Here is a 22,426-nt window from a genome sequence, read left to right on the forward strand (position 1 = left end):
TTTTCGTTGCTATTTCATAACTGTAATTTTGCTACTGTTATGAATCGTAATGTAAATATCTGTGTTTTCTGATGGTCTTAGGCTCTACAGCAGCGGTTCCCAACCTGTGGGTCATGACCCACAGGTTCAGAACCGCTAGCAGGGCCAACCAGATCAACCAGATGCTTTCTGGCCCTCAACCTCCATTTCTCAAGGGGTAAATGAACTGGAGAATGTTCACCAGGTACCTATGAAGAAATGGATGAAGAAACTTAACCAAATGAATGTGTGTGTGAGAGTGTACGTGCGTGTGGTGTATGAGTGTGTGCATCTAATTAGTTTTTCTTTTTAAAATGCTTAGAAATGGTTTTATTCTTTTCCTTATTTTTTTTTTCAACGTTTCAAAATCTGCCTGAGCCACTATTCTCGCTTTGTGAGTCATACTTATCTCTGTCCTCTGTTTCTTCCTGTTTTTAGCTCGCACAACTCCTTTCTCAATCACGGCAACTCAAACCTTCACTGTTGAAAGACTACGACAGAAAGAGCTTTGCCAATGGCCCCAGACATGCCTGGTTGAAGCCGGAATCTTCCGCTCAGCAGCTGCTTAATCTGGGGAAGGTTATACAAGTTCTTTGACTTGAGTTTCCTGGGCTTTAAACTGGAGCTTAAAATTATTCCTTTTTAAAGGAGGGGTTGTGAGGATTGCTTGTGAAGAATGGCAAGTTTGGGCGCATAGTTGACTCTCAGTGGACAGCAGCTGTACTAACTATGTCATACCCTCCCTCTTTCCCCAGAAAAAAATCTGGCTGAGAATGGTCAGCTTTATCAAGAGCTTTTGCAAGTACCGCAGATACATGAACAATGTCAGCTTGCGCCAGGAATTTGAAAAATATCTCCAACTGGAAGTTAACAACAAGGAAAGTAAGTCACATCTCTGTTGGCTCTCCTTCCCTGTTGATTTCAGTAGCAGGGCTGGCTGGCTCAGATAAGTAGCTACAGGGGTAGGGCTCTGTGTCATTCATGTCTGCGTTAGCCTGGGGTCCAGCAAGAAGTCCAGGTCCTGGCTGCAAAGCCAAGCCCAGGCCGGCCTAGAGAGGATGGGAGTTCAGTGGCATCTGCTCAGGGACCCAAAAGGGTGGAGAATGACTAGACTAAAGTAGTGCGAGATCTCACATTTTACCAAACTATTTGCTTATGTTGTTTGTTGGTAGCAAGAGATTTATTAAATTGTTTCGTTCATTCATTCAACACCCTTTTTGAGAATGTGGCAGACACTTTGCTGGGGATACAGTAGTGAGCATGCAGCATAGGATCTGCTCTCAAGGTACCTCCACTTTTGAGGGCAAGGCAGCAAATAAGAGCCACAGATGTTGGAACCAGATTTCCTGGGTTTGAATCTGGCACTTACTCATGGGAGGACCTTGTGAAAGTGGCTTTGTGCCTCAGTTTCCTCATCTGTAGAATGGAAATAATTGTGCCTGTCTCAGAGAATTGTTGTGAGAATTAAACGAGTTAATATCCTATATAATAATAGACAGATATGCAAATTGACCATACCTCCGACACACCCACAAGCCACACCCACAAGCCACGCCCACCATCCAATCAGAGCGAGCATGCAAATTAACCCAAACCAAGATGGCTACAGCCACAGAGAGCAAGGTTTCCTAGGTAACAGAGGAAGCCAAGCTTTCTGCCAGCCGTTGCAGGCCTAAGCCTCCACTCAAGCTACAAAGTTTCAATTTTAGAAGGTAAACAAATTCAAACAAATGGCGGCAGAATGGAGCTTGAGAGAGCAGGCCAGGGTTGCCGCTGGCAACAGGGGAAGCAAAGCTTTCCACACACCCTGGCCGGGCCCACCTGCTTAAGGCAACAAAGTTTCAATTATAACCCTAACACAAATGGCTTCGGGCCTCGGAGGGAGCCCCAGGCTTGGCTCTGCTCCAGGCTACAAAGTTTCAATTGTAGAAGGAAAATAAATTCCAGATACCAGGGTCTCCGCTTGCATTGCCAGGGGGTGTGGCCAGCCTGCAAACCACCACAGGCCCCTCGCTCAGGCCACCCCACGCCCCAAGGGTACCCCACCCTGATCAGGGACACCCTTCATGGCAAACCAGCTGGCCCCCACCCCTGTACCAGGCCTCTATCCTATCTAATAAAAGAGTACTATGCAGATTGATCATCACTGCAACACACAATATAGCTGCCCCCATGTGGTCAAAGATCCTGCCCCCATGTGGACACAGGATCGCCACCACAAGATGGCCAGCAGGAGAGGGCAGTTGGGAGGCACCTGGCCTGCAAGGGAGGGCAGTTGAGAGGGACCAAGCCTGCAAGGGAGGGCAGTTGGAGGTGATCAACCCTGCGGGAGAGGGCAGTTAGGGGTCACCAGGCCGGCAGAGGAGGGAAGTTGAGGGCAAACAGGCTGGCAGCAGAGTGGTTAGGGTGTGATCAGGCTGGCAGGCAGAAGCAGTTAGGGGCAATCAGGAAGGCAGGCAAGCAAGCAGTTGGGAGCCAGCAGTCCTGGATTGTGAGAGGCAGGCAGAAGCGGTTAGGGGCAATCAGGAAGGCAGGCAGGCAAGCAGTTGGGAGCCAGCAGTCCTGGATTGTGAGAGGGATGTCCGACTGCCCGTTTAGGCCCGATCCCAGGGATCGGGCAGTCGGACATCCCTTGAGGGGTCCCAGATTGGAGAGGGTACAGGCTGGGCTGAGAGGGTACAGGCTGGGGTACAACCTCCCTCCGTGCACGAATTTCGTGCACCGGGCCTCTAGTATATATATAAAGCATTTTAGAACTATTTCAGGCAATGGTAAGCGCTATGAAAGAGTTAGCTAGTATTCTTGCTATTATTATATCACTAGAGGCCTGGTGTACAAAATTCGTGCACGGGAGTGGGGGGGGGGGCGGGGGAGTGAAGGGGTCCCTCAGCCCAGCCTGTACCCTCTTGCAATCTGGGACTCCACATGGGATGTCCGACTTCCGGTTTAGGCCAGATCCCTGGGCCGCTGGCTCCTAACCACTCGCCTGCCTGATTGCCCCAACCACTCTGCCTGCCTGCCTCATCACCCCTAACCACTCGCTTGCCTGCCTAATCGTGCCTAACCACTCTGCCTGCCTAATTGCCCCTAACTGCTCGCCTGCCTACCTGATCACCCCTAACCACCTCTGCTTTGGCCCCCACCACTGTGGCTTGGTCCGGAAGGATGTCCAGAATGACATCCAGAAGGTTGTTCGGCTGTCCAGTCTAATTAGCATATTATGCTTTCATTATTATGCATTGTGATGAGTGATCCTATTGATGATTTCAGGGAGACCCTAATTAGTCCAGAGGAAGGATCAGAAGAGAAACATATCAAAAACGACATAAAGTTGAGCTTTCAGAGATGAACGAGTTAGGCAGGCAACATAGGAGGGAGTGATTTCTAGGTCTGCATATAATCCTAAAACAGGAAAGAGGATGGTGCAGATCAGGAACTTTAGGCCAGTTGGGCTGGAGATTAATGAGATGGGGAAAGTGAGATGAGACTGGAGGGCTTGAGAGTGACAAATCTTGTCTCTCTTTTGATGACTTTTGCGTTGTTCCAACTGTCACTTCAACAAGCAATGCTGCAAAATGTGCATATTTTGCAACTGTCAGTTTCTAGGAAATACATTTTTAAAAATGGAACTAATGGGTAAATGATTAAAAATAGTTCAATTGTGGCCTTCTAAAACCACTGCACTAATTAAACTCTCACCAAGAGTATAAATGAGAGCCACATTATCACCAACATGGGCTCTTATACATTTTTTAAAAACTGGCAATCTGGTAGATGAAAAACAACGTACAATTCTTATGTACATTTTTTTTTAGTATTTGAGCACCTTTATTTATTGGTCATTTGTATTCTTTTTTAACTGTTTATATGTCCTTCGTCTATTTTTCTATTGGAATTTTAGTATTATTGTTGTATTTCCTAACTTGCAGAAAGTTTTTGTATGTATGTCTTATGGACTGCTTCACAACCAAACATTTAGGATTTAAGAATAGTCCTGGTCCTGGCTGGTGTGACTCAGTTGGGTGAGCATCGACCCAGGCACCAAAAGGTCACCAGTTCAATTCCCTGTCAGGGGACATGCCCGGGTTTAGGGCTTGATCCCCAATTAGGGGGCAGGCAGGAGGTAGCAGACCCATGTTTCTCCCTCACATCAGTGTTTCTCTCCCCCTTTTCCTTCCCCTCTCTCTAAAAAATCAATTTAAAAAACATTTTTTAAAAATTAGTTCTAGCTCTTTTGTTTCTTCTTTTCAGTAAAATCAACTCAACCTCTTATGCCCAGGATGTAGCAAGTTCAATTTCACCTTCTTTTGACTTCCTACATCCCCGGCATTGTATGGGAGCCCAACAACAAGACACTCCTGCAACTCCACAGGAGATCTGCCCGACCAGTGGTCTGCTTTCCTTCACTATAGTCTTTTCCAGGATTATGTCCTCCAATTAACTGACCCATTTATCATTATGAAAGGACCTTCTTTATCCTGGGTAATATTCTTTTCTCTGAAATGTACTTTGCCTGGTATTAAAATAGCCACTATTACGTTGCTTTTATTCGTGTTAGCCTATGTGACTTTTTCCATTTCTTTCCTTATAACCTATTTAAAGTTTTACATTTAAAGTGTTTTTCCTGTAGCCAGCATATAATTGGCTCTTGCTTTAAAAAAAAAAAAAAAAATCCACCCTTATGACCTTAGCCCAGTTGAGAGCCAATTGTTATGCATTCAGGTATTTTGTGAGCTAGTTGAAATCAACCATGGTGGGAGCATTTGCTATAGAAATGGGCAAATAATGCAAATCATGCCCCCGCCCCCAACCTCTATCAGAGAAGACTTGTCAGCCTGCCCCTGTGTCCAGATTTCTTAGGTGGATTTGGCACCCTCTTTCCTAAAATCCCTGATGATCCTATCAATTTCCACTGTTATTCAGACTCTTTTTCCCTTCAAATTCAAGTCTCAGAGATGAAGAAAGAGAGACTGTAAGATAGTCGGGAGAGACCTTATGCTTTGTAACCCTGGGACCTAGCACAGTGTCTGGGACACAACAGGTGCTAGGTATTTACTGAATATTGTAATCACCCTCCCATCAGAAAGAATCCCACTAGACAGTTTCTTACTGGTAAACCCAGCCAGGCAATGGACTAGGGCCTACTTGTCAGATCCAACCCAAAACTATTCTCTTCTAAGCCCCGAATCCCTATGAGTGGGTTTCTTTGAATATATCCTAGTCAAGAAACTTTCTAATATAACTGCCTTGGTTTTCTGAGACACAACCCAAACCTTCTAGAATCTTCTACGCTCTCCTTTATCCATTCCTGTCGTATTTCTACTCTAGCTTCCTACCCTCTGTTTCTTAATTAACTTCTTTACTCTTCATGTTTTGGCTTTTTCTTTGTGCTGCTTTCCCAGTTTACTTCTACACTACTTCCCTGATAAACCTTGAATAAGCAGCATCAGAACCATGCACTCTACTTTGAAGGTCACCTCTGCATATTCAGTTTCTGCAGACATGTTAGGGATTGGCATAATTACAGTGAGCTCCTATCTCTATTAGACCAGCACCAGGAAGACACCTTTCAATACTCAGTTGATTTCTTTTTGGTATGTATGTTGTCATGTCATCTGAGCAGATGGCTTCTCCAGCAGTCCTCCAAGTCCAAGGGGAGGGAGTCACTATTTCAATAGGCCCAAAGGTGTGTCCGTCGTCTTTCACTTTAATTATGCCCAGATTGAAGGCTTCAGGCTTCAGAGGGACTTGCTCGAGCTAGATGTTAATTCCTTCCTCTTTCTTTTTCAGATTTCCCTGCATCACCAAATGTATCGGGACGCCCATCCCCACATCACTCAAATGTCCGGAGTGCGGAGGAGAACGGAGATATAATATTTATGAAGCGCCGTATATTTGGCCACAGGGTCATCACTGTCAACTTTGCCACCAATGATGTATATTTCTTTTCTGAAATGGAGAGGTAAGTTTCCCCTCTCGCCTACCCCTTGTGGCTTTTCATGCTTAGTGCCTCCTGGCAAAGACTGGAGTGGCCTGTACGTGGCACAGTGATTTCTGTGAAAATCTCACTGAATGCTGTCACTGTATCAATTTCCACCATTTTTCCCTTTGGGTCCTGGAAGCTCTTCAATATTTTGGAGTTCCCAATATTGAAATGCACCTACTTATACCCAGGATGTGGAACCCTTTTGTTCTATTATCTATTAATATGATAGAAATCCTCTTATGTATTGGACCAATAGTTATTTTTTTAAATGTATTGATTTGAGGGGGGGGGGAGGGAGGAGAGAGAGAGAGAGAGAGAGAGAGAGAGAGAGAGAGAGAGATTTGTTCCACTTAGTTATGCATTCATTGGTTGACTCTTACCCTGACCAGAGATCGAACCTACAACCTTGGAGTATTGGGACAACACTCTAGTCAGCTGAGCTACCTGGCCAGGGCTGGACCAATAGTTCTTTAGTTAAAGCAAGGAATTATAATAATTAAGGTTGTGTGTGTGTGTGCATGACATTAAACAGATATTTTTAAGTTAAAACATAAATGTGCATTCATTCAGCTGTCAAACTTTTGATGTAAAGCCAAAGCCATTCCACTAATTGGGGGTTCACATATTTTTCTTGTATATACTATTCCTATAATGCTACCTACTAATTATAAAAAATTTTCTCGTTAAAGTGGAGCAAGAACTTAAAAGTTACTGCAAAGCAACTTAAGCCTTCTGAATTTTATCCTTATTACTTACTTATTTATTTATTTATTTAGTTATTTATTTATTTAAATGTGTGATGAAAGGGAATGGTCTTTTTTTAAATATATTTTATTGATTTTTACAGAGAGGAAGGGAGAGGGATAGAGAGTTAGAAACATCGATCAGCTGTGTCCTGCACACCCCCTACTGGGGATGTGCCTGCAACCAAGGTACATGCCCTTGATCGGAATCAACCTGGGACCCTTCTGTCTGCAGGCCGACGCTCTATCTACTGAGCCAAACCGGTTAGGGCAATCCTTATCTTTTAAATGTTTGTAATCGCCTTGCCACACCTAACTCCATAGCAATTTCTTAAAAAGCAACTCGACCTTTAGCAACTCGATCTTTATTGGAACATTCCAAAGCATTCCAATCTGTTTTCACAGAAACAACAAATACCTTTATTTTCACGTTTGTATTTCATTAATTTTCATAAATTATGAATTACAGTAACAAGTACAAAAGGCAAAAATATTTGGGAAGAAGCACGAAGAACTTTCAGGAAATGCCTGTCTTAGCTAGTGGGGACAGTGTGAGCTTGTACAAGGAAGGTACCAGCAGCGTATGGGGTCCACCTGCCGCTGTGTTTTTCGGAAGTGCAGAGCGCTGGTAACGCCGCGCATCAATTAGGGTCACGAGCTTTTCCACTGCACTTCAGTGAGGGACCTGGCTCAGTTCCACAAACACTTACGGATTGCTTGATTGTTCTTGGCTCTGGATTCGGCATTGGAGATACAAAAAGTACCAATAAGACATGCTCTCCATCCTGCACGGTCCACAGAGGTAGGAATGGCAGGAAAGACTCAAAGTTAGGAAGTGTGATGCTAGGTGCTCTGGTCGAGTCAGGAGAGACTTAGACAACTGAGTCCTCAGGTGTGGTTTCATGGCAGACAAGTCACCTAAGCTGAAGTTTGAAGAATGCGGAGGGGTTAGTGAGATTTAAAAAAACAACAACAAAAAACCCTGTGTAAGGGAGAGGTGAGTGGGGAACAGAAAGGAATGCCAGTCAGGGTGAACAGCCTCCCACTGCCTCTCCAGTTCCCGCTCTGCTTTCTCACTTGTTGGCTACACGGCAACCAGAGAGCCTGTGAACAATGTCAACCAGATTAGAGCCCTCTCCTGCCCAAAATGATCCAGTGGCTTCCCATTTCCACCGGAATCAAGTCCAAACCTCCTCCCACGGCCTGAATGGCTCTGTGCAAGCAGGATACACCCGCTTGCATCTCAGAGCTCATCTCCTGCCCCTCACCAACCACTTGCCCCAGGCTCCAGCTCAGAGGCTCCAGCCCACCTCTGCCCACCCTGGCCCACTGAGCTGGCTTCACAGGAGGACTGTCTTTTTCTCATTGTTCGGCCTCAGTGCCTGCTTCCTTCCCAATTACATCATGCCCTTCTTCTGTCTTCATAACCTCTACTGGATATTTAATTAATCACCTGCTCACCTGTGCATCTTCTTCCCTCATTGACTGAGCTCCTGGAAAGCCGGGCTTTGTTTACTCTGTTCCCTGCCGAGTCCCTGCTCCTGGAACTGTGTCTGGCACAGCATAAACCCTGAATTAAAATGTTGGTTGACTGAATGCATGAATGGATATGGGAAAATCTGGTGTTCTACTATTAGGAAGACTTTACATTGTTACAATTTTAAATGGCCTAGGACAGTGGTCAGCAAACTCATTAGTCAACAGAGCCAAATATCAACAGTACAACGATTGAAATTTCTTTTGAGAGCCGAAAACCGACTTCTGCGCATGGGCCACTGTACGTGCGTGCCCACACGTGGTATTTTGTGGAAGAGCCACACTCAAGGGGCCAAAGAGCCGCATGTGGCTCGCGAGCCGCGGTTTGCCGACCACTGGCCTTGGAGAAGTCAGCTGTGTACTTACAAGATAAGGTGTAACTGACAAATATTTGATGGCCACTGAAAGCATATGTTGCTAGGAGACAGAAAGTAGAGTGATGGCTGCCAGGGGCTGGGGGAGGTGGGGAATAGGACAGTGTTTTAATGGGCATGGAGTTTTAGTTTGGGAAGATGAAAAAGTTCTGGAGATGATGGTGGTGAGGATCACACAACCACGTGGAGGTACTTCGTGCCACCGCAAAACAGTTAAACTGGTTATGTTATGTTATGTTATGTTATGTATATCTTACAATAGTAAAAAAAATAAAATAAAAGGAATATGTTGCTTCAGAGCCTGGTGGTAATTGTGAGAGGGTCAGCACAGGAGGGGAAAGAAAGAGCAAGACAGCGCTTAGCCCTCGAAGCAGTCAGAGGGCCGGGCCTGATGGGTAAGGGAGGGAGGATGGGATTAATAAAGGAGTTAGTGATGAAGAAATACACGTGAAGAAGCATTAGCATATCATCTGACAGGTGGAAGGCACTCAATTAGTGTTTGCCCATAGATGAATTACGACTGGATGAATGAAGTCACAACCTGGCCAGGATTTGGCCCTGTCTTTTTTAAACCAAGCATAGGTCAGGGCTGGCTGCCCTAAGTCGCCACTGCTGTCCTCTTTGCTGATTGCCTGCTCACTGCCTCTCTTTAGATTTAACGATTTGGTGAGTTCAGCTCATGTGCTTCAGGTCAACTGGGCCTATAACGAGAATGATGTGATCCTAATGAAGTCCAAGATCAACATCATCCTAAAGCTCTACCTGCAGTCCGAGGTCCCTCCGAGGCTGAGGGTAAGGGGGACTTCCACTCCTCTCTGGCCTCGTCCCAAGGAGCATTTTTCCCCACAAAAACCCTGAAAGCTGTGTCCTGAGTCCTGGGTCAGCCGGATGTCCTTGACCTAGCAGCCCCAGGAGAAGCTCCTGCCTTCTGGGGAGGGGGGATCTGAAAGGTTGCGGGGACCAAGAGAGGTTTTCTGCCAGTGACCGGCTCCCACTCTGCGGGTAGGTGAACATCACTGAGTCCCAGAAGGATGCCATCATTGCTGCCATTGCCGAGGGCCGCCTGGATCGGCACATCTTCCACGGGGCTATCATGTCTCTCTTCCCCATCATTATGTACTTCTGGAAAAGGTAACTCTCTCCCCTCCCCTCCCCTCCCCAGGTCAGGGAAACACTTGACTCTCTAGAGAGTCTTCTGTCTTCCCGTAGCTCTCTGCTCCCGTTTCCAGACTCCTGGGAACCGAGATGGTGTGTTCTCCTACTCACTACACTTCGTCCCTCACACGCTCACACTGAGCACGTCAGAGGATGGGAGGCCAAGTAAGACTGGGGCCCGGAGTGCCTGGCTCCCAACACTCCCTGCGTTGAATGGGGAATACAAAGGAATACCAGGCTCTTAGGTTGTGTTAGGCGTGGGTTCCTCACCTAAGGGTGACATGGACCACAGCTACTTGGGAGCAGTCTGTCAAGGCTGACACACTGTCCCCATGCTCAGGGAGCCTCCTGGGGACAGTGAGCCAGGAGAGTTTGGCTCCGCTGTGCCCACATCCCATAATTACCAGTAGGGGCTCCGTTGCTAGATATTTCCATTTTCAAGAGAAGCTAGAAATTCAGGTTCTTAGGTCATAGCTCCCCAGGTTAAAGTAGGAAATGTGGCAACCAACTCAAACCTAAAACCTGGGGAGGAAGCTGTGAAGGCCAGAAACGAAACTGAAAGAAAGACAAAATCCTCAGAACAAATGTGACAGGTGGGGGGGGGGGGGGGGGGGGGGGTGGGGGAGGACCTGGTTCCTAACCTGTCCCTTAGAGACTCACCTAAGTTCTCTCAGCTGGTTACTCACCCCTGTGGTCCACTGCTGCCCCAGCTCGCACCTCCCCCATGGTGAATGGCAGCGCCCCGGCTGGTAGTGGCCACAGGACAACTGGCTGAAGTGGCCCCAGACCAGGCTGGTCGGGATGTTTAGATTATTATTGTGATTCCAGCTCTGAGGGGTTTCCCTCGCCCATGCCCCCCAAAACACACACACACACACACACACACACACACACACACAAGTTACTTTCTTAAAATAGAAGTGTTAAGGTTGCTTACCAACCACCAACCTTCCGTTTTAAATCCCTAAGATAAATTATGGAATACAAGATTGAAATAAATTTTTAAAAAAAAAATCTAAGTTCAAGATAACCAGTTGAGCCTTTTGAGCACCAATTGTTATCTAGCACTTACGTCTAGACTTGATTCTCCGCATGCTTAACCAGGACTAAATAAAAATGGGTCCCAGCCCTAACCGGTTTGGCTCAGTGGATAGAGCATCGGCCTGCGGACTCAAGGGTCCCAGGTTCAATTCTAGTCAAGGGCATGTACCTTGGTTGCGAGCACATCCCCAGGGGGGAGTGTGCAGGGGGCGGCTGATCGATGTTTCTCTCTAATCGATGTTTTTAGCTCTCTATCCCTCTCCCTTCCTCTCTGTAAAAAATCAATAAAATATAAAAAATATATATTTTTTAAAAATGGGTCCCACAGCTTTCTGGGGGATCAGCAACCCCTGGGAGATATTTGCCGCTCCGTCTGGAGTCAGGCTCAGCGCTCCCTCATCCCTGTTCATTGCTTTCCTATATATTTACGAAGATTTTTATATCATACAACTGTGTCCATATCTATTACCTCAGGTGAACCTCTCAACAGCCCCATGAGGTGGGTGGTGCAAAGTCTTACTATCCCTATTTTATAGATGAGGGAACTGAGGTTGAGAGTGGTTAAGGGCCTTGGTAAGTGGTACCACTTGGTAAGTGGGTTAAAAACCAGGTCTCTTGGTCTCGCAAGCACCATAAAGAATGCATCCTTGCCCTAGCTGGTTTGGCTCAGTGGATAGAGAGTCGGCCTGCAGACTGAAAGGTCCCTGGTTCGATTCCAGTCAAGGGCACATGCCTGGGTTTCGGGCTCCATCCCTAGTAGGGGGCGTGCAGGAGGCAGCCAATCAGTAATTCTCTCTCATCATTGACGTTTCTATCTCTCTCTCCCTCCCTCTCCCTTCCTCTGAAAAATCAATAAAAAAAATGTATTTTTAAGAGAATGCATCCTTGGCGTATTGGGAGGTCCATGACTGGAGGGAGACCCAGTTTAGCAAGTGGGACGGGAGAAACCCACTGTGATTGGGTGGAACGTGCCTTGGGGAGGAGGAAGGAGGGCAGCAGTCAGACCACCAGAGCCAAGGCAGGATAGAACATAAAGCCAAGACACCTCCAAGCAGTCTACTCTCAGGACAGGCTGGGGAGAGCAGGGCTCGGGGCCAAGGAGGGAGAGATGGAGAGCGTTGTGAGGGCTTCTGGGGAGCAGCCGTTCTCAGGTTGTAGTGAGTGTGCGAGTCTGAGGTCCTGAGAGGAGCCAGGCTTTACTCCAGGGTAAGACTGTTGGGAATGAGGTGAGGGGGCCAAGGTCCTCAGTAAGGGACAGGCTGCCAACGAGGGCTCATTCACCGGGCCCTGAGGGAGGCCAGTCAGATGCTGGGTGGGGTACCCCAGGGTGGGGAACAGCGGGTCCTTTGTAGACTCCATTCACTGGAGGTTCCAGAAGGAAGTCCCAGGACCCTGCTTGTCCTGGCCCCTCACTGAGCCAGGTAGCACACTGAGGCAGGTGCTGTCCTCTTGTCCCCCCCTGATCCCCCTCCCCAGCTCTGTGAAAACTGGCTCTGGCCGGTTCCCCTGTGCTCAGTGTCACAGTCCTCCCCTGGGAGGTTTTCTCCCTGTGACCAGAAGCCATTCTTCTCACAGGTTTTGTTCCTGGAAGGCAACCCGCTCTTACTTCCAGAAGAAGGAGAAGGCGACCAGGGACACAAAAACTCCTTCTAAATCGGTGACCAAGTACTCTATTTGGAGTGGAGGTAAGCCCCGCCAGGATCCCCTGAATTAAGGGGTCAGGTCACTTGGGTTCTATGCCTGGAAAGTCATCCTGGAGGAGCTGAAGCATTTTGAGAATCTTGCTTCCCGAACTCTTGTGGCCTTAGACCCCTGATCTAAGATACAGACATTTGGATTTAGAAAATGTCCTATCGTTAGCATCCTGTAATCCAAGGAGTGTTAAACAGGAGCTTTCTTGCTTGCTTGGCATGATTTCTTTTGTTGGATATTGCTGTAAAGGCTTTTAATGCCCCCCCTCTCTCCTCCCCAGGAGACCATGCCATCTTAAGATTCTCCTTGCTCAGAGGTATCGAGTGGTTGCGGCCCCAGCAGCGAGATGCAATAACAAGTTCAGTCCAGAATTGTGAGTTGGAGTTGGAATCCCATGGATAGCAGAAGTCCACTACTCAATAAGAGGGTGACCCTAAGGCCAGCTTGGCCCATGTCCTTATTGACCAGGAGGAGACTGAGATCCCCAAAATATGAAATGACTTGCTCAGGATCACACAGCTTGTGAGTGGCAGGGATGGAGTGAGAAGCGGGTCCCCTGAGTGTCCTTCCAGGGCCCGGGCCCAGCTCTCATTAGAATAATCATATCTTTTACAGCCCTTTAAAGGCAGTAGCTGAAGTTTCTCGATATTTCTGCCGGCTCCTCTGCCCATTTCCAGGCATGGTATGTCATCTTCATTAAGAAACAATGATGACATCCCACTTGTTCCTTTCCCCTCCCTCTGAGAGCACCTGCTGCTTCAGTGGAACTTCAGCCCAGGCCTCCTGCTTCCTGGAGGCTTCAGCTACTGATCTGCTTATCCCTGTAATGGGCACTCCGGTCCTAGCCTCCCATCCTGGGTCCATGTCAGATCCTTTCCCTTCCCCATCTCCAGCCGCTAGGAGTCAGTCCCACTCCCAATCACGAAAACTGCCTTGGTTCCCACATGGTCTTTCCCAACAAACCTTTCCTTTCTGCCCATCGGCAGCTTCTCTTTCCATGTTGGAGATTCTGCTTCTCTGAAATGTCCCCTCGTTGCTTCGTGAGGAGTTGATCATGGAACACTGCCCAGGAGCCACAGGGCCCCAACTGCCCTAAAGTTTGGTGTTTCTAGTGCTTATCTGGCCTCATCACCTTATTTTCCTTCCCCGGGTCAGTGAGGTTGAGATCATGATCTGTGCACCCAGATGAAATGTCTCCTGGGACAACAACAACAACAACAACAACAACAAAAATACTGTAGCATCCAACCCAGGACTCCTGACTGTCCCTGGAGCGTTGCTACTTCATCACTTTCCCAACTCCTTCTCTGGTACTGGGATGCCTCCCTGGCTGGCTGGCCTCCAGGGAGGGTCTGTGCCCTGAGTTCTGATGCGATTTTTCTCTGCATTTGTCCTTAGCTTCATCGACGAGCAACCTGACCCAGTTAGCACATACCATCTCTGCCATTCAACTGATGGCTCTCCCAGGGTAGGTAGGCACCAGCTGGAAGTCCTCTTCTTCAGTGCTGAGCTTGTCTGTCCAAGTGCACCATGGGAGACGGGGGAGAAACTTCCCAGAGACCTGGCTCCATCTCCTGACACTCCCTGGCATAAAGAACCAAGAAGTTGAGCTTGCTGCTTCCAGGGAGGCCTGTGGGTGTCCTCACCCACCTCCATTAGGACAGGCCCTTTAGGAAGTTGAAGCCTTGACCCACCTCCCGGTAGAACACCATTGCTGGAGGAAGAGCGACCCAGGTGGTCCTTTATTGTCAGCTTCCCTAATAGCCCAGTGCTCCAGGATAAGGTCCTGAGATGGGAAAGAAAGAGGAGTTGTTCTGCTTGGCAGGGGATTAGCGATAAGAGCAGAAAGGATGTGAGTGTGTCACAATCTGATTCATCCTCACTTCTGAAAGAGCATCAACGTGGGGCTGATGCTAACCTAAGGCTCTGGGAGAATCCCCAGGGGGGTCATAGAAACCAGTGCCACAGAGCTGCTTGAAAGTCAAGGTTACCGACAGCAGGCTCTATGAATGGCGGGCCTTGCCTCCTCACCAGCCATTCCACCTTCTCAGACCAGCTGCAAGGCCAGTGGGGCTTGGAGCTCCCCAGGTATCATTGGCCAGCGCTGGTGCCTGGAAGACAAGCCAGGTACTTGGGAGCTCTTTGCTCAGAAAGGCATTGCCGTCTTCAGAGGTGACAGGCCCTTGGGGAGGGTGGTGAGAATAAGAATGGGAGGGGCCCTCTCCTGAAGGCAAAGGGTTTTGGTTTAGGCCGTTGCCATTCCTAAAGGGAATGACAGCAACAGACTAGCAGAGAGTACTAACACCTTATCGCCATTGTAATAACCAGCCATTCTTCTCTCTTCCTTCAGACAAAAACCATCTGTCATCAAAAAGGAAAAGAAAATCTAGTCAGGCCCCTCCCAACAGAGGCGCATCATCTCTCAGAAGCTTCCTGACACTGACAACCTTTTCTGGTCAGAAACGAAATGCCCTGGCACCCTCTGCCCTGGAAAGATCCGTGGGGTGACGTCAGTGGGTAAGATGTGGGCAAGAGAGCGTGAGTAGAAGCACCTCTGCCTCCTCTGATCCTGGGGGGGGCCTGTCAGAAACGGTCTTTCCCCCATGGGTGTGTGACGGAACACCCTCCCCTTGGGGTCAGGAAACCTGGGTTTTAGTCTCACTCTGCAGCCGCATGGCCTGGGGAACCCCCGACTCCAGGTTGTTTAAGAATCCTGAGACAAATGTGTGGCGATGTTATGAAGCACCCCGGGGAGCAAGGTGCTGTTTTATTAGAGAGAGGGGGTCTTTGAATGCTAGGATCTCCCATTTGGACAATGACTCCCACCCACTGTCTCAGCAAATCCTCAGAACCCTGTGGGTAACCATGTCAGAAACCATTAATTTTTAAGCAGCTGAAGAAACCGGCACACACAGGAGGTATGTGCCTTTCTCCCGAGATCACTAGGCAGTAACTGCAGAGTCTGGACTAGAGCACCCACTGCTGCTTCTCATCCGTGGTCACCATGTTATGTTGGCCTCAAGGCCTAACTTGTTATCACAGCTTAGAGCGACTAGGCCCATTTTCTGTCCTTTGAAGAAAATCAGGAGGAAGACGGTAGCATGCTGTGAAGGAGCTCACCACCTGAGACACTTGAGGAGAGGTTGGCGTGTTGACTCCCTGGGTTGCAGGACAAGGAAAGACTAGAACGATTATTGGGGAATCCGTTCAGGTTTCCAGCCAACGTTTCCTGCCATGCTGATGTATGTCCTTTAGCTCCTAGACTTTTCCCAAGGATGAAAAATGTTGCAATGTTGGGACAGTGCTCACAGGGAGAGACTGTAAGAGCATGTAGGTGAGGCTGTGATGGTGACAGGTCAGGAAGACCATAGGTGGACAGGACTGGAGGCCTCACGACACTTAGCAGGACCACCCGGAATAGAAAGACGTTCTGCTCTTTGAGTCTGGCTGATTGCTTCCTTTGGTTTCTTACACCATCTCACCTCAGCGATCCCAGGTCTAGCATGTTTTAACACCAGATTTAGACTAGCGTCACAGAGCCAGTCACCTATAGAATGTGGAAGGGTAATACAAATGAGAAAAGCAACCCATGAGAGAGAACAGAGTGGTAGAGACTGGTGAACTGGAGACCATATCTCATAGGGGACAGTGACAGCTCCAGCCAGCCAGCCAAGCCACAGTTGCCAGAGCTGCTTACTTAGAAAGAAAAAAGGGAGGGAGGGAGGGAGGGGGGGGGAAGGAAGGAAGAGAAAAGAAAGGAGGGAGGAGGAAAGGATGGAGGGAGAGAAGGAAAAGGGGAAAAGAAGGAGAAAGTTTAAAATTTTGTGATATTAAGCAGGTTAAACGAAACTTGCAACCTTTGCTTTAAGCTTTTTCTTTATCCTTGAAATTATATTTAGGTCCTAGGTCTACCTTAGACAGAAAATATGGGAGGGGAGGAAGAGAACCCCAACAATAGACCCCTAGGGGCCGCAGGCATCTACTGGTAAAGAATAGGCCGTGGACAGGGGAAAGGAAGCTGGCCTACTCTGGGCCCTGTGTTCGTTTTCTATTGCTACCACAAACAGTTGCCCAAATCTTAGTGGTTTAAAACAACACAAATGGACTACCTTATAGTTCTGCAGGTCAGAAGTCTAACCTGGGATGCATGGGGCTAATGTCAAGGTCATTGGCAAGACTACATTCCTTTCAGGGGCCTCTAGGGGTGGTTCCCTTTCCTTACTCATTCAGGTTATTGGCAGAATTCGGCCTTTACAGGTATAGTACTGAGGTCCGGTTTCCTTACTGGCCTTTCTTTGCCTCTTTACAAAAGCCTCAACTCCTTAGTGGCATATATAAAACCATTGACAGTTTGACCCAGCCTAGGTTTCCGGGTTCATCTTTTCTCTCTCCCACTCATGCAGCCCATCCTCCGAATGCCCTGCCCTTTCTTCTCCACCTGGTGAGAAGAGACATCACAGAGGTGACACCTCCTAGTTGTCTCCCCTCTCCTCTCATCATCTCCTCTTTGTCTCTGCAGCATCTTTTCCCCCTCTTTGGAGACACCTGTCTGTGCATGTGCATCACCTGCTAGACTATAGACTCTGTAGGGCAGAGACCACATCCTCTTTTTCTTTGTGCCTCCAACGCCGACCACAGTGACATGCAGACGAGAGTTGCCCCATGAATACACAGAGAAGGCATGGGTAAACGAACTGCGCTAGGTGCTGGGGATGTAGTGGAGAAAACAGAATTTGCAATGCAGATCTGCACTGACCTTACCGTCAGTTACGCTGGCTTCACAGTCATTAGACAGTGCCGTGTGCCAGACATTCACATCGGCAATCAATGACAGTTGTGACTAGCCCAAGAAAGGAGAAATACCAAATTGTCCTTATGCAATTTTTCTTGTTCCAGTCATTCTGGATGCTGGAAGAACTTCCTGGTTTTTCAGGAAGCTCATACGACCCATTCAGACCAAAGAGTGACAGAAAGAGGCCGAGGAAAACAAAAGAGAGACTGAGCGAGACCTGCCTTCCACCTTCAGGAGCCTTTTCAGTTTTCGTGCGTCAGGGAGTGACATGAGATCGCCCCTCTTTCTACGGAAGTATGAAAAGATGTCTGTCCCTCATTTTGAGTGCCTCCAACTGATCCAGGTGTCACCCCAGAGGCGGGGGCAGCTCATGTGCAGCACCTCGGGGTGCCCGTCCCCAACCCCACACCTCAACCGGGGCTGCAGATCACGAATCAGAATAAAGCATGTCCACATTCACAATCGGGGGGCCTCCTGTCCTCTTCTTTAAGAGAAGGGCACAAGCAACAATACGTTGCTCCCCAGAGGGATCCATGGATCATTTTCAATTTGAGAGATCAGCGGAAACATTTGCTTCCCATCCTGGATCAGGACCAAGGGCCAGTCGGTCTCATTCAGAGACACTGACACATGGGCCCTCTCCTGACCCACAGAGTCCAGGCCAGGAGGCCCTGCTGCCTTTCCTTCAGAGCCAAGTTTTCCATGAGGCAGATGGGTGTGCAATCCCATCTTTAATCAATCCTTAGTAACTTTGTGATCATCAGCAAATGACTCAACCTCCCTGAGTCCAAACACCCTTGTGTGTGGAATGGAGATGAGAAGGTCTACCGCATAGGGTTGTTTGGAGACTAACGAGATAGCATAGGCCACGTGCATGGCATGGGATCAGGCCCAGAGTTGGGGGAAGGGACATTAGTGGCTGCCCTTCTTTCCACCTCTTCCCTAAACTTCCCAGAGCATGAAGAAAGCACTAGACCAGTAGGGGTGTAGTTGAACAGTTAATTCCTGGGGAAATTCTGAATGCATTTCCTCTAACAAGATAACATGATTCATGGGGGTTGAGTGGCCAGGATATCCACAAGTCTGTTTAATTCCTGATGTGTATGTAGGAGGAGTTATAAATTTAAGATTAATAGGGGATAAAAAGATTTCCTCCTGTGCCATTACATGTACTCCCTGACCCCTAACAGATGCTTTCATATGTTTGCGACCCCCATTGAGCACTTAGTATGTGACAGAAGAGAGGAATTGCAAGAGTTGTTCTACAGGCGAGCTAATGGAGGTGTAGAGAGGTCAGGTCTCTTGCTTCTTGCTTGCATCGTTTCTAAGAAGTTCAATGTAATTCTTGTCTGCACTCCTCTATAGATGAGGCATTTCATCCCTCTGGCTTCTTTCAGTATTTTTTCTTTATCTTTGATGTTCCAGTGTGAGTGAGTATGATGTGGCGGTTATTCTTCTTGGTGTTCTCTAAGCTTCCTGGATCTGTGGTTTTGTGTCTAGCATTAATCTGGGGAAATTCTCAGTAATTATTGCTTCAAATATTTCTTTTGGTTCCTTTCTTCTCTTTCTGGTTTTCCCAATAATTAATAACCTTCAGAAACAGAGCTCATCAGGCCCAGTTGGGTTCCCTGTTAATTCTACCCACATACCGGTTCTCTACAATCTCTTTCAGAGGACAGAAGCAGAGGTCATGTTCTTAACTCATTCTATGTGGCCAGCATTACCCAAACACCAAACCCAGACAAAGACATTGTAAGAAAAGAAAACCACATTCCTTAAATGTTTTGTTGAATTCACCAGGTGACCCATCTGGGCCTGATGATTTCTGCTTTGTAGAGTTGTTACTTATCGATTGAATTTCTTTAGCAGATATAGGCCTATTTAGATTGTCTGTTTTCTCTTATGTGAATACTGGAAAATTGTGTCTTTCAAGAAATTGGTCCATTTCATCTGGGTTATCAAATTTGTGGCATAGAGCTGTCCATAGTATTCCTTTAGTATCCTTTTAATGTCCATGGGATCTATACTGATGTCCCCTCTTTCATTTCTGCTATTAATAACTTGTGTTTTCTCTCTCTGTTTTTCTTAATAGCTTGGCTAGAGGCTTACTGATATTATGGATCTTTTCAAAGAACCAGTTTTTTGTTTCATTGATTTTCTCTATTGACTTTCTGTTTTCAATTTCATTGATTTCAACTCTGATTCTTATTATTTATATTTTTCTGCTTACTTTGGATTTAATTTGTTATTTTTCTAATTTTCCATTTACTATCATTAGTAGCATACATATATATAACTCCCAATAATTATGTTAAGAACATGCATCTTTAAAAACCAGAAGTTTAACAGCAATTATTCTAAGTGTTGAGATCACACAGTAGCATTTATTGTCTTCTCTAAAATTAATTTTCCAGCAATGACCTAAAATTAAATATACAGACAAATGCAAATCTCACATATCTCAAGTATCAACTATAATTTTTTATTTATTAAAGGATTAAGTTATATGCTTAAAGCAGCTCCTTGGAGTGTTGTTTATATTACTAAGAGAAAGCAAACTAACAATATAAGCAAAAAAGAAATGTTTAAACAATCTTTGAAATCTTAACTTGATACAGCATTACACAATCATTTAAAAAATTACAATAAATCAATATGATTTTTAATATAATCAATAAAAAAAACAGCATCAGAATGAAATAACACACTAGGGTGTCAATTATGCAGAACTCTCCTACGCATACAAACAAAATCTGAGATGAAATACGGAAATTTTAAAGTTTATTATCATAATGGGAGTATGGCTGTTTTTTTTATTTCTGGTGTTCCCATAGTATTTATCAAATAATATAAACTAGATTTTTTAACAAGACCCTACTACTAATCTTCTTATAATAAGTTTTATTACTCTTATTCAAAAATTGGCTTATGTCTTAAAGTTCAAGTTTATGTTGATTCTGGTTACTTTTGACCCACCTCATTTATTTTAAAGAAAACTCACACCCTACAAGTTCTGTGTTGCTTTTGATTTACTTCTCATCCAATAATATACAAGAATCTTAGCTAACGTGTGGAAAGACCCTGGCTTTGTCATTGGCTGGGTAGCACTGCGCCAATCACTGAACATGTCTGAATCTGTATTGCACCTGTGAATGGGCATTACACACCTGCTAGGGGGAAGGGGCAGGATGGTGCTATTCGTACCTGGGGGCTAGTAGAACTTTCCCTTGGAGGACCACAATCTAGTTCCTCCCTTGGTGTCACCAGAGTAGAGAAGCAAATTGAGGACACAGATTCAGGACAGTGGCAAATAAACTGCCCTCTGGGGGCTCTATTTACCATGTGTGCCAGCATAAAAGACAGAGCAATGTTTTTGTTGGGTTTTTTTGGGGTTTTTTTTTGGGGGGGGCAGTCTTCACAAATTTCCCACTCACTTGTCATCCATGTTGCTCCAAAGGGCATCAGGGAAATGCCAGTCAGCCAAGAAGGCCTGGACTGTAATTCCAGGAGTGGGAAGGAAGCTACTTTTGGGGTCACTGGTGCCTACCAGGGCCTCCTGGATGCAAATCAGTTACCATGGGGATGAGGGTGTGCGTGGATCAGATGGCTTCCAGTCCAGAGCAGAAGTGGGCAGAAGTGCAGTACCGAGAAAAAAACATCCCATGGACAGGTGCCTTCAGAACCCGGGAGTGCAGCTGTCTTCTTCAAGCGGGCAAGGTGCTGAGGCCACACACCAATGCGGAATTGCTGTCTCTTTTACATATCAGTTCAAGCCTTCTACTAAATACCTTTGTAATTCTAAATGCGAACAGTTCTTTAAAGTTAATAAAAAAGATCTAGATAAGAATTAAAAAGGAGGATGCCCTGGCCGGTTTGGCTCAGTGGATAGAGCATCAGCCTGCGGACTGAAGGGTCCCAGGTTCGAATCCCGTCAAGGGCATGTACCTTGGTTGCAGGCACATCCCCAGTAGGGGACGTGCAGGAAGCAGCTGATCGATGTTTCTAACTCTCTATCCCTCTCCCTTCCTCTCTGTGAAAAATCAATAAAATATATATTTAAAAAAAAAAAAAGGAGGAAGCCAGCTTGGCATAATGATAGAAATGACTGACATATCCATACTCGCTACAAATCAGAAAATCAAAGCTTAATTTTAAAACCTAACACAATCTTGCTACTCCTAAAACCTTAAACAAAAGCCCTAAGTGTGTTTCTTCCAGCACATCTTAATTTCATCTGGTGACACCCATTTGAGACCGCCGCCTCCTCAGGAAGTTCCCAAGATCCTGTTTCTCCCTGCTCCTTCCATTGCAAAGCTCCATTTTTACCCCCACGAGGAGGATAAGTAGAAAGAACGGCAGACTTACTGCCAGAAATCAGTTCAAACCAAGACAGTGGCACTTCCCAGCTGTGTATTACACTGAGTCACCTTGTCTCTGACCTTCATTTCCTCATCTGAAAAAAGAGGATAACACTGGCCTGCCAGGATTGTTCTGAAAACTGCGAGATAAAATAGGCAGGTTTAATTTAAAAATTATAAAGCACCATAAAAATATAAGGTAGTGTTATTCATATATGACGATGGTTAATTCATTTCTGAATGAATTTTTATGGAACTTTACCTTGTGGCAGACACTTTGCTAGGCAGTAATGATATAAATTAAAATATGTATATACACACAGGGTGGGGCAAAAGTAGGTTTACAGTTGTTTGTATGGCAAAGAATGCAATTAATAGACAACAATACAAGAATAAACTGTTTCACAATGAATACAGTAATTAATACACAATAATACAAGAACAAACTGCTTCACATACAGCTGTAAACCTACTTTTGCCCACCCTGTATATATCACTGGCCCTAAGGAGCTTAGATTCCTGAGCGGAAGAAGCATGCTCCCATGTGGCTCTGGGTGCTAAGGAGCCAGAAAGAGCACTCAGACTGGGGTGTAGAGCATCGGCGAGGGTGTTCAGAGGACTTCTGAGAAGGTGACACTGGAATTGGCTCACTACAGACCCAAAAGCAAAAAACAAACCCAAGTCACTCCTGTGTGAGACGGCCCACACACTCCATGGTCCTGGGGCCTGAG

At 46.5% G+C, this 22,426-nt stretch overlaps 1 protein-coding gene across 3 annotated transcripts in view; it reads left to right on the plus strand.

Moving 5' to 3' along the window:
• RGSL1 (regulator of G protein signaling like 1) overlaps positions 1 to 22,426 on the plus strand; it is a 70,888-nt gene that overhangs the window by 31,033 nt on the left and 17,429 nt on the right. For 2 of the 3 annotated variants that reach the window (XM_054711451.1, XM_054711450.1), the window contains exons 15-23: positions 457 to 597; positions 774 to 900; positions 5,809 to 5,980; positions 9,311 to 9,449; positions 9,664 to 9,788; positions 12,429 to 12,538; positions 12,826 to 12,918; positions 13,944 to 14,013; positions 14,896 to 15,062. In XM_054711451.1, the coding sequence (XP_054567426.1) occupies positions 457 to 597; positions 774 to 900; positions 5,809 to 5,980; positions 9,311 to 9,449; positions 9,664 to 9,788; positions 12,429 to 12,538; positions 12,826 to 12,918; positions 13,944 to 14,013; positions 14,896 to 14,935 (1,017 nt within the window). In that variant the 3' untranslated portion in view covers positions 14,936 to 15,062. Of the gene's footprint in view, positions 1 to 456; positions 598 to 773; positions 901 to 5,808; positions 5,981 to 9,310; positions 9,450 to 9,663; positions 9,789 to 12,428; positions 12,539 to 12,825; positions 12,919 to 13,943; positions 14,014 to 14,895; positions 15,063 to 17,441; positions 17,792 to 22,426 lie in introns of those variants that run through there. The other variant, XM_054711449.1, reaches the window with a different exon arrangement.

This window comes from Eptesicus fuscus, chromosome 22, assembly GCF_027574615.1.
Source record: "Eptesicus fuscus isolate TK198812 chromosome 22, DD_ASM_mEF_20220401, whole genome shotgun sequence".
Taxonomy (NCBI): Eukaryota; Metazoa; Chordata; class Mammalia; order Chiroptera; family Vespertilionidae; genus Eptesicus; species Eptesicus fuscus.